We start from the raw sequence: 15,197 nt of genomic DNA, 5'->3' as shown, positions 1-15,197 counted from the left end.
AGCGGGCGTGTCAGTACGTTCCTTTCTTACCTGTCTAAACGCATCCTGACCCGTGTATCTCCACTTTCGTAGTGGTTTCAAGGCGATTGCTATCGATATTTCCACAATGTAATGGTCGCTGCCTAGGTCGTCACCGGTATTATGCCAGGTGGCCCCCGTCGGTGTTGAGGACGAACGTGAGGTCTGGGGTGGGGTCTGGGGTGGTGTCCCTCGAGACCGAGTTGCTCATCCTGGTGGGGTGGAGCGCGGACGTGATCAGGTTGAGGCCCATCTCTTCCGCATCGATGGCAAGATTTCTGCCTTTGGCGCTGGTGACGCCATAGCCTCATTTTACGTTTGGGGCAATGTAATCTCCGGCAATAATCAGCGGGTTGTCCCCGGCTTTGTCCCTGGCCTTCTTCAACACTCTTCTGAAAGTTGGCGTTCTTTGGTTCGGGCTGCTGTACGTGTTAAGTGCTAGCATGCTCTTGGTATTTTTGCCTATGGGGAAGACTTCGATGAACAAGTGCTCGCATTTACTGTCCGGATTACTTCTGTCAATCTCGGCCCACGCGAGCCTGTTACTGACAAACGTCGCTACGCCGCTGCAGGCTTTTTTTGTGTGTGTGGAACGGCAATTGTTTCATATCCCGGAAGTGTGGGTGTGTCGGTGTTGGTCTCCTGAATGAGTATGTTGTCCGGATTGTCTGTAGTGTGTCTGATGTGTTGCTGCAGGACCGATTTCTTGTTTCGGAACCCGCGACAATTCCATTGCCAGATTATAAGCTTGCCTTGATTGCTCGTTTGCGCTTAGTGCCTTTCGGCTGGTTCTCGCTCATTTGCCTTCTCCATTTTACGAGCCAACACCACTATTTTATTACGAGGCACGCCGTAGTGGGGGGGACTCCGGATTAATTTTGACCCCCAGGGGGTCTTTAGCGTGTCGCCAGCACACGGGACACAGGCGCTTCTGCATTTCGCCCCCATCGAAATTCGGCCGCCGCGGCCGGCATTTGACTCCGCGACCTCGTGCTTAGCAGCGCAACACCATAGCCGCTAAGACATGGCGGCGGATTGCGGATAGCGATAGTATTTATGACATTGTGTTACGCTGAAAGTAACTTTGTACAAAGGTTGTAATTAACCTACTCAGAATCGTCACTTAGAACATGACACTACTTAAAATGCAAGCGTAGTTCACCGAGGAGACCCGCAAAAAGCAACCATGCCTTGCATAACGTATTAAAAAATTGGGAGAAGACACGTACTGAGTCATTATTTTCAAAGCACATAATTAACCTAGCCGCTTCAAACGTTCAACACACTTCACCCATAGAGTGGCTCCCAGTCCCTCTAAATAAGAAATTTTCTGCCATTTTGGTCCTCCCAGAGAAGCGGGGAAATATTTTAAAGCGTTTACTATAACGTTAAACCCCCATTTTCGGCCCGTTTATAGGCATGCGCCTATGAACGGGCCGAGAATGAGGGTAAGGCAATTTTCCATCAACCCCTAATTGATACACACTTCAATACAGGCCTGCACATAGCCTCAGCGATCTCCACATTTTCACATAAAGTGAACTTCGCGAGTCATCTCGCTTTTTCAGAAAACCCATGAAAACTGGCACAGAACGTTTTTACGAGCGTTTCTAGTTGTAATACCAGCTTCGCTGTAAACAGAAAACTACTTTGTTTGAGGCAGCTTAGTCAGCCGGCTTCCATAGGTTTTCCGCTATAGGGATGTAGTGTATATATAAACGCCAGGAAACCGCGCAATGCGCAGCATCTGTCAATAACGACATCGGTGCCACAGTACGGGCATGAAAGAAATGAAAAGTTCTTTTCCGAGTAGGAATTTCCGTAGCTAATAAGCCACTAGTTCTTCAACATAACTATAAAACAGTACCTACCAGCAGCTAGAGTATGTGTCTACCTTTGGTGTCGTGGACTTCACCTATGTCACTGTAGACTGTTGCTGTGGCCTCAAAACGTGGCTCATATGTATCACAGCGGCCTCCAGAAGCTTATGTTTCCTAAGAGGAAAATTGAATAGGGGAGCTCCTATCTAAATACACGGAAAGCCAGGAATCGCTGGTCTAATCACCCATTGAACCGCCAGCTGCGCTTCTCGGGGCCAGATGCGTAAGCAGGCAAATTGAACGATTAATTTGACGTTGACTAGACTTTTACGCCGATTCACTTCCATTTTCCTATATATATATATATATATATATATATATATATATATATATATATATATATATATATATATATATGTGTGTGTGTGTGTGTGTGTGTGTGTGTGTGTGTGTGTGTGTGTGTGTGTGTGTGTGTGTGTGTGTGTGTGTGTGTGTGTGTGTGTGTGTGTGTGTGTGCCGTAAAGTTTGCAACTAAGAAGAAAATAATGTATTTCATTTAATTAGTGAATGAATTGCTTTAGTCTTTTTCTTGCAAGCGATGCCGTCTAGGGCAAATCATTCATTTGTAGTGACGTAATTCAAGTAAATTTTGTAGAATTAAGAAAACTGTTTCAAGTAAAAAAGAAAGAACACCGTATAAAACGACGTGCTATAGGCTTTAACTGCATTTAAGCAAGTTCTAAAGAGAATTTGGAATTGCAGGCCACTCGCGCACTACAGTAGCATTCGCATCTTCCTATAATGAGCCGAACGCGATGCCAAATTTTCATATCCATTAGGTCATATGTAGTTACGTTTAGACGGCAGTTTCACGCTTAGTTTACTTCTTGCACCGATTTGCCCTATATGTACACACTGTAGGTATACACACTGAAGTATTACAGACTATTTTCGAGGGCTTCACTCTGTAATTTTAATCAAACGACTTATACCAGGAGCAGATGTACGATACTCAAGGAAACAACGTGAAACCAAAAGTGTCAGGCGGCGCACACGTCACCTTGAAAATTCCGCACCAGCTTTTCCCCACTTTCTTTAATGTCGGACCCTAATCACTGCACATTTGCCCAATTAACGGCGGCTCCGGTTATCGTTCAAACGAAGACGACGTACGTGCTAGTCGCACAAGCTGGCGCTTCTCTCTCGCGCGCAGTTTCATCCCCATCATCTACATTCTACGTGTCATAATACAAGCAAATACCGTGCTTGCACGCACTGTTTGTACAATTCACTACGCCGCCGTCAGTCGGGCAAACTGTCTCGCAGGAAAGCTAGCGTTAGAATTATGAAATCAGTAGGTACAGGGTTAAAAGGACACTAAAGATGAATAGTGTTAAGCCTGACTGGTTGATTGTCCTTCTGTAACACCGGAGACATTATCCCTAGCCCACACTGCTCAGCAGGAAAAGGTGCAAGAACAAAAAAAGGGTAGCGCCGCCACTTAGAAGTCATCGCACTAGCTCGGAGTGACGTCACAGATTGACAACCTCCACTCGGGAATAGTTGCACGTACTTATCGGTAAATAAGAATTAGATATATACTGTATTCCAAGGGAATGAAATACTATATACTGTATTTCAAGGGAACCAAAAACTCAACTTTGCGAGTTTCAAAAATTTTCTCCTCACAAAAAGATGATGCGAACATGCAAGAACGCTTTCAATGCCATGACGTCACTCTGACTTACCTTCGCTCACGGAGTGCCTTCGCTAAACTTCCACCTTCATGATTTTCTTTTCCGCGATTTATAAACGACTTTCCGTCAAACAAAAGAAACCAGAGTGTCATCCCTGTAATACCTAAGCCGAGTTCTATATAAACAAACATTAGAACAACTTGTTTATCTTTATGGCTATGAAAAGTGCATGTGTATAAGAAAGAGCAATGAAACGCTATTTCAATTATAACCTAATTAGTACAGTAATAAGTAGGAGTGTGCGAATAGTGATTTTTGAGACCGAATCGAATAAAAATCGAATAGTGCCACAAGCGAATCAAATCGAATTGAATATACAATACTTTCCAAATAGCTTTCGTATAATAAATAGTCGTTATCACAGTTAATACAAAACGATGTTCACATCCCCGTATTCTTAAAGTTGCCAAGTTTCTGTCATTACATAGTACGTCATGAGGGGTTGATCATTAAAAGCACAAATGGAGCATTAGGAGCAAACAAGTAGTTTCTCCGCATACAGAGTGCTCTTCACGGAGATTGGAAGTGGCCGTTGCACAGCCTTTGAAGTATGGCTATAGCTAAGTGACGTTGCCTGCTCTTCCTCGCAAGTTCTCATGTTTTATGTATATACTATGCACGCGGGGGTGAGAACTTACCGTTCGTTTGCTCCAATTGTTATGCTTGTTTGGGCGCAATTCACGCTTTTAAATATTCGAAAAGTATTAGACAAAATATTGGCATTTACGAATAGCGACTATTCAATTCGTTATTCGAAAGTTTCGAATATTCGCACTAACCCTAGTAACGAGTAATTGATCTGCTAAACCATTCACAAGTGAAAACTTGCGCCAGCGCATCAAAAACGCTGTTTACAGGCTGTGCGCGTTAACTTTCCGGTGCTTACATGAGAATTCTGGGAGCACTGAAACAGCGCGGCATATGTGATACGTTGAACTTTGACAAGGGTTAAACTAATTGCTTACCTACCTAAACTTATTTAGCCTCACTCTTTAGCGTACCTTTAAAGCTATAATGTGTTTTCTTATTTTCTTCTCAGACGCCGAGTTCCATAGAGATGATCTCGTCGTCGCTGGCTGTCTGCACGCAGCGTTGGCTCGGCGCGCCGCTACGCCAGCAGCGGGGCCACGCCCACGTGGCGGAGGGACGACGCGATTCACACAGACAAGAGACAAGGTCGTGAAGAACATCTATAAATATCTCCTTTATTACCTCGTGAGACGAGTAAAATCGAGGTGCTTACACGTCTTCCTCAGAGTTTATTGCATCAAATAGCGGCGCCTGTTTGCTCCTTTGTTTTTTTTTTTTATTCGCCTCTCTTTTGCCGATGTAAGTACAATCCACCAAATATCCGTACTCGTCTCCTCGTCTTTTACACCACGCATCAATACGGGTTTAAATACTGTGTATATAATGTTAATGCGCTTTTTTTTTCCTTCTCCGCGTTATACACACAATACGGTGGAACAACAAGCGGCAAAAAAGTGACAAGAGAAACCCAAGAAGACAGGAGTGCATCAACGGTAGAACAGTACGGCTACTATGTGTACACGATATAGTATCTGGTGCAAACGAACGCAGGCGGGTTTCACCGCGCGCGCGGTCTATGTAAGACTAGTGGCGTCTGCTTCCTGAGAATAACGAGAGACATTGCTATCATGCAGACGACAGAAGAAGAAGAGAAACAAACGGCAAATAAATAACAATAGAAAACGTCTGGCGTGTCACGCACACACACACAGTCACACACATCACCTCTGCTGTACAATGAGTGAAACAAGTTCGACAGAAACGAACGAACCCATGTGTTGCTGTATCTCCCCCTCCTTTTTTTTCTATCTCTCTTTCTCTCTCGCTATATATTTTCTCCTCATCGTCATCATCGCTCTACCTCTTTCCGTCTCTATGTTTTGCGGTTTTACACACTACAATTACTTTTTTTTTTCTTTTGCATAAATGAGACCTTGGCATCGATACGCCCACGTTGGCAAGACAACCCAGGGCGTCGTCGCCGTCGTCATCTTATTCTCTCGTTTTTCCCGAAAGGCGACGTCCCGCCAGCGACCGTCCCAGCGCCACGTGACGGCAATGGCGGACATTAGCCGGCCGTTCGCGACATTATGCAAAATAAGCGTCACTGCAAAATCAGAAAACAGCAACAAGAAGAACGAGTGAGCAAACTGAAAACCAGCGAACACTGCGAGCAATTCAAATGATTTGAGCTGCAGCTCCTCAGGGATGTCCGAGAACTGCGATAAAGAAAAAGAAAAGAGAAAGAAAAGAAAATACTGTCACGCGTACAGGGCGAACGCAAAGTTTGTCTTTCGCGTCCTTATCCCATACAGCGGCATCGTTTTGCGTTAACTCAGTCGCGTCGTCGTTGGCCTAGCACACTGCAAAGATGCAATTTGGCCCCGGTAGGACAAGCAGAAGCCTATAGCACGTAGAACTCGGGCAAATTGTGCTTCGCGTCGGTGGGTCTCGGGAAACGCGACAGAAAACGTACGACCACGCTAAAACATCACGCTGAAACGAGGCTCCTACCTCGCACCAAGTTTATTGATGGCGATCAGTAAACTGGAAGAAGAAAAAAAAAGTGGTCTCGTTAAAAATCAAACTAACGAACGCAGAGAAATGAAGTGCACTGTGCAGCTTACAAACGCCAGCACAGACGCAGACTTTGATAACCCCGCCTGTTCGGAGGCTATTAGCCGAAAGCGCCAACTACATGTCGCGTGTTTCCAGCTACATGTAGCGTAATTCCGACGCATCTTCGGAGCGGCGTCGCCAGGCGCCACTATAGGGCGCACGATGACAGTACGCAAACGCGGGCCAAATTGGCCGCCTTGTAGTGGCCGACAAAACGGATACTCCGTGGTACACGCCCTTTGGCCGGCATAACGGCGAGGTTATGGCGAAGCGTGGTGTTAATACGCGACGACGAAGGTGTGCGTCAACGTGTCGTTGTCGCTTGCACCATTAGAATGACTTCTGCGGCGCGTTTCAAGAAACAACAAATGAGTAAAAGCCGCCAGACGTCGCTGGAAACGGCGCTGCAGTTAACTGCGCTGATAAATGCCTCCATTTCTAGATGGCCGCTGGCTTATAGGGCGCGGGCTCGCGGTGCAGAGAGATTCGGGCTCACTGTATCCGCGCCACGCTATAGCGAGCACATGCACACGTGACAAGATATGTGAGCAAACTGTGAAAAAAGTGCGTGATATGTGTTTCTTTAGTGGGTGTAGAGAGTATACATATATAGATACATATCTATATCCTATACACAGCGTCGCGTTTGCTTCGCCACACATCGTGACATTATTTTTTTTTGTCCCTCACTCTCCCCGCCGAAAGAAAGAAAGAAACAGTCATACACGATAGTGATTGTTTGAACAAACTTTCCGCCTCTTGAGCAGTGTATTTTTTTGCTTTTACACGCGCTCTTCGCTTTCATTTTTCTTTTTTACAAAAATAAGAACGCAATAACAAAGTACGATCTAATAATGTACATGCAAGCGATACGCAGCCAGTCTACAAAAAAGACCTCTCTTTTTTTTTTTTTTTTTCACTTTGCACGCACTGCGCTCAGGCAGGAAAAAAGGCTCCTTCCTCATATTGCCACTGTCTTGCCTTTTTTTTTTCTTCTTCCTGAATTGCTCTGCCGTTTCATTCGCCTGACTGGTGCGCAGAGCAAAGGCGGCGAGAACAACCTGAAGTGCGTTGCCCCCCCCCATCTAGACTTACTTCCATCACACGTCGGCAGCGGTTCATAACCGCTGGTCAACAAAAATATAAACTCAACCGACAACGCACCCAAAATATCTGTACGCCGCTTCTCTTTCTCTCTCTCTCTCATACCGGAACGCCACGCGGGCGAGGGGCAACAGCTTTGGCTTGAAACGAGATCTGTACAAGTGTATCTATGCGACCCTGTGACTCGGACTACCGCGTCTCCGCAGTCCCGAAACAAGGACTGCGCCGCGCGCGCGTAAGTACGGCGACTTTTTTCTCAATATTCTTTCTTCCTTTTTTTTTCTGTTTCCGGAAAAAAAAAAAACACGATCAGCGGGAGGGTGAGTGAGGCGGGAAACAAGAGACGATGACGCGTGTGCTTGCTGAGGAACGAATACAGAAGAAAAAAAGAAGGGGTGGAGGGGGGCGCCACTGCCGGTTTTCCCGCGGTTTCTCAAAAGCGGCCGGGTGTGCGACGTTTCGGCAACAAACGACACCAGTGACCTTCTCGAGAAACGACCGACGACGCCGCGGCGATGACGTAAGCCGATTTTCGGCGCCCGCGTCTCTCCTGAAACTCGGAAAGCCCGAGTGTGCAACGTTAACGGGCCTCTCGGCGACAATTGTTTTCGAGCATAAAGCGCAGGTCCGCAGACGACGCCTAGCGACGAAGTTGGTGGTATAAGGTGAGATTCAGGTGTATGTGTACGAAGTTTGCTTGGGGCGGTTGGAAAGGGCGGTGTAAAAGGGGGGGGGGGGGGGGGCAAGCTATCATAACTGTGGTCGCTTGATCTCTTGACGCCTGCGTCGGACAAATGAGAGCGGTCAAGGTTCCGGTACTGAGCATAGACGAAGCGACGTCCGTACGGTGCCAGACCGACGCGTCCGGAAAATTGCAACGGTTCGCTCTTTTCTGCCGGGTCGCACGCAACGCCACCGTTGGCGATCGCCTTGCTTTTCCCGCAAGCGCGCGCTCTCGTACGCGACATCCTACGCACGCACTACGCAAGCTGTGCCAAGAATACACGCACAAAAACAAAAAGAAGAAATGGGGCAGACGGCGGTTGCAATACGCATCGCGACGAAGTGCGGCGTCAGCGGGGTCGTGACCATTCCGAAACCTCGGAGACGATAAAAAAAAAAAAAAAGAACGACAATTACGGAGAGAACGGAGTGGTGCGCATGCGCACACGCGTTCTTCACTGACCGTGCCGCACGGCGTCAACGGATAAGCGCTTGTACAACACTGCACGAACAACAGCCACTCACAGACACACTAGCCGCACGCACTGCCGACGTCTGTGTAGGTCTGCTGACTAGATACTCGAGGCGCCCGTCTCTGTCATCCACGGAGCGGCTCGCCTGCACTACAACCTTTCGCTCGAACGTCGCAGTTCACGTGCATATGTTCACAACTTCAAAAAAAGAAAAAAAGTAACCCGAGACAGATTGTTTTTCTTTTGGCCTTTGACCTTGCTTTGACTACGGCGTTAAATGCGACGTTCTGGAAATAAAAAAAAAAATGCAGTCATTCGACTTACAAATGAAGCTGACGTTAAACAGGCTAATAATAACAAATAAGTACTAACGGATCAAGAGTTGCTGTGGGTTAGCACATCGTGACAGCCTCATGCGAAGACCCAATGACTGCCACAATAAACTTAGCCCTAGCTTTGTGCTTGCGTACGGAAAAAAAAAAGAAAGAAGAAAACGTTTAATTGTTATGCGTCAAAATAACAACAAACATACCACGCACAGCGTCTCAGTAAACTTGTTATCACAGAACAATTAAATATACCTGTAAAGCATCACACACACACACACGCGCGCGCGTGCAGACAGAGAAAAATGAAGTGACTCCTGTGCACTGCGACAACGACAAACGTCAATCAACTGGAGAACACGCGTTCGAAGGAAAACACTGCGAGAACGACGGAGCAATCAATGTTGAGCATTTAACATAGTCATTGAATACAACCTTTGCGCTTTTTCATGCACTGCGAAATCCTTTACCAAAGCAAAAACCAAAATAAAACGGCAGAAACTGTGTGATTATTTCAAAAATAAAAGAAAAAGGGGGGAGGGGGGGGGAAGGCAAACGGCATCACCAAGGTTGCCTGCAAAAAGTATGGAATGCTTTCCCGCAAAAACAGTATGCCTGTGGTAAAGAGAGCTTCCAAGAAAGGGTTCCTCTGCTCGTCGGGTATGGCTTCGTAAGAAAAAGATAAAGAGAAAAAAAGAAGTAAAGAAGTGGGTGCATTCCCGTGCTCGCGTAAATGCTTATGTGAAATTGGCAGCTATGCGCCTGCGTAATTCGGTGGCCTCAAAAAACACCGCTGTGTCTGCCTTTACCCCGAGAGCCGTCGTGCACAGCTCGAGCCACATTCCAATGACAATCTGCGTATGGCAAAGAACCCGTTCCGTCTATGTATGTATGCCTGCGCGGCGTTATCGCACTAATCGCGGTTACAACAACGCGCCTACAAGGCTTGCTTTGTCGGGCTCTCTCGCTCGTCTTCTTTCATTTTTCACTGATGGCGGCGCACACACTTCCCACTATGCCCACAGTACGGGCTGACGAAAATTCCACACTACTTGTAATCAACGGTCGCATCAAGACTATAAGAAAGCAGTGCTACTATTGCTCTAGTGCTTGGTACAAGGAAGGCAAAAAGAAAGAGCAGATGTTTACTTCAAATTGAAATACTAGATAACATAAAGGCATATTACCTCTGAAGCAAACGAAATTACCGCCCTACGTGTATTGCAAGTCTGTGCTGCATAGTATGTGATATGTTATTGACTGAGTGAGAGAATAAGTGGACACAAGGGTAAATAAAATAAAACAAGCGTTTGCCCTTCACAAATGACATTTAGCTCGCTAAGGTTCAATGTATGAGATCAAAAACTCCATTAAACGCTACGAATTAACCACTTTATCACAAAAACAGACAACGCAGGCGAGCCTCAAGGGCACGCAGTGCAAGAATGTAAAACGGTGCAGTCAACAATATTTCAAGCACGGCTTAAACATCTCATTATTGACTTATACATGTTGCAAAGGATTGAAGTGGCACAAAATCGAGAGAGAGCAAGCACGTGACGAGGGGGTCAAAGGTCAGTTACAGCGGGGAAGAAAGTACTCGCAGAATTATGGTGAACAGGAAAGCTTGCAACTGCCACAACACTTCAGCGAATGTTTGAAAAGCATAAAACTACAAAGATACTTTGCCAGTGAACATACTATGCGAAGTATAACAGCTTTGAGCTCCCGAAACACCTCGTTTAGAGGGCTTGTGAACTATCAGAAGATGACGCTTTATGCTGTAACAGTTTTTCTCAAAAGTTACGACCTTCTGAGGTGGTTGGATTGTAAAAAAAAAGGAGTATCGAGGCACAAAGCTGAATCAGTATTACTGGTGAGATCTAGTGCAACAAATGTACAATTAAGAATAAAATCTTGGCATTGCATTGCATGAGATCGTTCTTTTTTTTTCTTTGCTAACTCCAAATGGCACATGATGCAGATAAGTACGCTTCAAGACAACTAGGTGACAGAGTGACTGCACTAGCTACTGCATAATGCTGACTCATACCAACTGGTTCCTTAAAATAGTGTAACACACATGCCATTCTTGGTAGGTACAAGTGAAATTAGAATGACGCTGCCACTGTGACAAATCAGAAACAGTGACTAGAATAGCAACACCCTTTTCTCTTTTTTTTTTCTTCTGCAATCAGCATTTGCCTTGGAGGGGTCAGTATGACGTTGCTCTAGCACCATAAAAAAACAAACTACACATGGTCCTCATCTGCAGACTTCTGGTTTGAGTGCACACTACAATGACAAGGCATACACCTGGGCCAAATTCAGGGCTCGCATCATCTGCTGACACAACACACAACAAAGGGATGCTTGGAAGCTGGTATATCAAACAAATCGTATCCTAAGGAAACTAGTTCTCAGCGTGCTAGTTGTTAGACTAACCATAAGTTTAGATTTCTTATACTTAAGAGAAGCACTAAGTATCATGCGAGAAAAGGCAGCTTGATGAAGAAAAAAAAAAAGAAAACAAAGAACAGCAAGCATTAAGCTTATAATCATTAACAAAACCTGTAGAAAAAACGAAGAACACATGGAAACTTAGTCATTGGCACACGATGTTAGTGAATACTAGCTTAAGGTTCTCTGAACTCCTTGTTGCTACTTCTGTATGCCGACAAAATAAGGATCTAAAAGAGGAGAAAGAATGTTCAGATTTCTTCAGGAAGGCTTCACCCGAAGGCATGCACTACTAAAGACACAAGAAAAAAAGGAGCCATACAACATTCAAAGCAGGTTTGAATTCTACAGAATATGCTGCCCAGTCTTGTATCTCTCATTTTGTACATTTATGAAAGTGCATAGTTTGACTGTAGTGACGTTTCCATTGTATACATATACTATCTCATATATATTCATATATATATACTTCATGTGTATAGAAAAATTTACAAGATGAAGGGTGTTTCAATGGCAAACGAGGCCATCCAAGACTGAGGGATTATGCCAGTGTGAGATTAGGGAGATAGAAAAAAAATAATAATAAAGTCAACGTCATTCTGCACTTGTTCCAAGGATATGCCTTTTGTTCGTTAAAACATGGGCTGTTAGATGTCTTTTGGGATAAGGTTTTTCTATGTGCAATTGTGACACTGTCTGGCTTACTTTGCAATTATTACTAAAGCAGCAATCACTGAGGCCTGCACCTCTTGCCATCCTTAAGCATTGTATCAAAGTAAAATCATACATCTTAGCTTCCTGATATGTGTCTTCGCAGTTGCAAACCTCACACAGATAATGTTCACCATGTCGCTTCGTTATGCTTCAGCCTCAACATTACCGCTGGCATATCCGTAGCCGACAAATTAACTTCAGTAAGTGTAACCCATAATGTCAATCTGTGCTGAGTAACAAAAATAAAATAATAACAGTAACCACAAATTGCTAAGCTCAAACTACATGCATCTAATAAATGACAATAGTTCTCCTCTTTAAATGTTTCGTGCGAATCGAAGAATACAACACGGCAAGTGGCAAACTTTTCACATTGTTTGACTCGAATGGCATGTACGTCAATGTGGATTATACAACTGATATATCATTCACGGAGGTTCAACTAGAAAATCTAGCCTACTCTGGCTTACCTTGCGCTCAGGGAGAACTCTAGACACTACACAAGAACAGAGGCACATCCTTCTTAAATGTCATATAGCACACAATGCGAGTTACCTCGTGTCTGCTGTACGACTTTGTCCACGTTCTTGCTTGGCATTCAGCACTTGATATGTTTGGCTTCTAACACCCAATTCTTGCTAACATTTGCAAAACTGAACAGATTGCTCATAGACTGCATCGTGGCATCACTCGAACTTGAACCTTGTGTAAAATAAGCTTTGTGGAACTGGCTGATACACCACGCGCACTCCTCAAAACAAGAATGACCTGGCGTTAACGCCTGTAGCAGTCAATGCAATACAGTGAGTTAATGTGCAGATGTTCTTTACAAGACAAAAAATTGTGACCACTAACAAAAAATTTGCAAATAAAATCCTTCACAATGCTTAGCGCCATCATGCTATTCTGGCTGACAGCACTAATAATCACTCTGAAACAAGGATGTCTACTTTTATAAATAAAAGATGCAATATATAATTATGAATGCAAGTGTAATGTGACTCATGTTTCTTAATGCAGTAAAGAATGTTTTCCATGAGAATAAAAATTCACAATAAAAGCTGCTACACTGATCACTACTTCATGTTCAGCTGCTTTTGTGAGCACAGTTTTTTTTAAAATGTGGCACTGGTTCATAATCCAGTACCCCCCCACATTGGCTGGTTATTTAACCTTGCACTTGCATATATAACCTGTCATCTCGTATATGGGTACTGTGTTATAACTTATATCCAAACAAGGATGTACCTTATTAATCAGTTGCTACTATGTCATAAAAATAATCAAATCTCGCAACAATAAACGTTAACAACAACACCATGGAGAAAATGAGGATCTAGTTTTAAGGTTGCGAAAAAGTGCCACTTCAAGACACTACATCCAAAATAGGTTTAAGACAGTTTGGTCAGCTAGAATGCGAGTGCCAAAATGAAGAAAAGCCCTGTAGCACACTTGAGTGCGTTATTGCCATTAAAAAATACTTTTCTGAGGAAGTCAGTTGTATGTGTGATTAAGCAATATTGCGCAGCATTGATGCCAAATCTTGAAAGTATTCTTTCTGCTTTCCTGTAATCAAAGATGCTGGTAGCACCGTGTATATGCTGCAGGAAGTTGACCCCTCCCACACACCCTAAATATGTCCACCCAGAGCCCACAAAGTTCACCGTAAGCAACTGCTATTAAGATCAGCTGTAGCAACTGCATACTGAAACTATCCAAACCTTACTTGTAAAATGTCTGTATCAGGACAACTAATCAATAAAAACAGCAGCTTGTTATAAAGAATGAAAAGAACAAGTAAACGAAAACTAAACATCTATACAGTATTTGTGCCTACGAGCAAAAACTGCAGTATACACGGAAGTTTGGCACCAAATCACGAACTGTCACTTTGTGCACCCATACAGTTCACATTGTTTTTTTCACTAATGGCAGCACAAATATAGCAAAAAATATCCAAGATGAAATGTTCAATACTCATCGAACTTTCTGCAGACTGACACACAACCATGCCTGTGCAGAAGTAAAATAAAGACAGCACACACACAAACACACACTGACAATGTGCTCGTCTCTGGTGGGTTTTACAAACAATAATTCTACGGCCACAGAGAGAAGAGAGAATCCAAGAGTTTCTCAACTGCACACGTTGCTGTCTAGCAAGAATTGTTAGCATGGCCATGTCTCAATCTACATGATTGACCACGTTGCACAAAACCCGTATCACATGCGCACGTAAGGGGAAAAAAAAATATAAGACACGTACAGTTCGTGTCCTCTGCTACCTTCCAGAGTAAAGGCCAGGAGTAAATGAAATAGTTACACTTGCCTGCACACTGGTAAATATGTTAAAAAAAAAACGAGATCGGTATCCTGTGTTGCAGCTAGGGTGCAGTGCCGGTTTGTCGGAGAACAGTGCACAAGGAACAAATGGTGCGACGCACCTGGTACGTGCAGTTTTGTAGGCTCAGTGCAGCAAGTGACAAAAAAGGGTACACGCTTGACGAGAAGAGTTCCAAGCCATCGCGACACGCCGAATGAGCGCGTTTGCTCGCGTCCAAGGGGAGCGGGGAACAGGATGGTTGTTGGTGTGTGTGTGTGTTTACAAGCCTGGTTGCCATGAGATGTGGATCCACATGTCAACCGCTTGCTTCAGGACAATACTGGGGTCTTGCTCTCTTCTTTTAAGTAGCGGGAAGAATGGTGGTAACCTCTGGAGCTCCTCCAATGAGAGGCACAGAGAGAGATCAGCTGGAAAAGTAAAAGAAAAAAAGAAGAGAGACAGAGATTCTAAATTAGGTGTTTTTGATTTATTGGGTTTTACATCCTAAAGCAGCACTGAAGCTCTGACGAGTGCTGAACAGCTGAACCTTGTTATAATGATAGTGCATCCAAGGCAAAAATACCTTCATTTTATCCAAAATTCACTATAGGCAAACACGATGCCAGGAAAAGAAAAAAAAAATTCGGCAGGAACCACTGAGTGACGACTGTCAACATTAATGCGATTAGCATTGAAGCAATGTAGTGACACCACCGTTTAGTCACTGCCAAAATGCGTCTTGTATGAGGTGTACGCTACAGCCACCCTCCTCTCTCACGCTTCCCTCTGGACACGCCGCACCATCTTGGGGCACCGCCGCGAGGTCTGTG

At 44.4% G+C, this 15,197-nt stretch overlaps 1 protein-coding gene across 1 annotated transcript in view; it reads right to left on the bottom strand.

The window, feature by feature from the left end:
• Positions 1 to 4,772: 4,772 nt before the first annotated feature.
• The window catches only part of LOC142583133 (poly(rC)-binding protein 3-like), a 248,227-nt gene continuing 237,802 nt past the window's right edge, over positions 4,773 to 15,197 (bottom strand). The window contains exon 14 of the mRNA XM_075693475.1: positions 4,773 to 14,795. Within this exon, the coding sequence (XP_075549590.1) occupies positions 14,792 to 14,795 (4 nt within the window). The 3' untranslated portion in view covers positions 4,773 to 14,791. The remainder of the gene's footprint in view (positions 14,796 to 15,197) is intronic.

The sequence above is a fragment of the Dermacentor variabilis genome, chromosome 5 (genome assembly GCF_050947875.1).
Source record: "Dermacentor variabilis isolate Ectoservices chromosome 5, ASM5094787v1, whole genome shotgun sequence".
Lineage (NCBI taxonomy): Eukaryota > Metazoa > Arthropoda > Arachnida > Ixodida > Ixodidae > Dermacentor > Dermacentor variabilis.
Note: the sequence above shows the minus strand (reverse complement) of the source record. Positions and strands in the feature narration are given on the sequence as shown.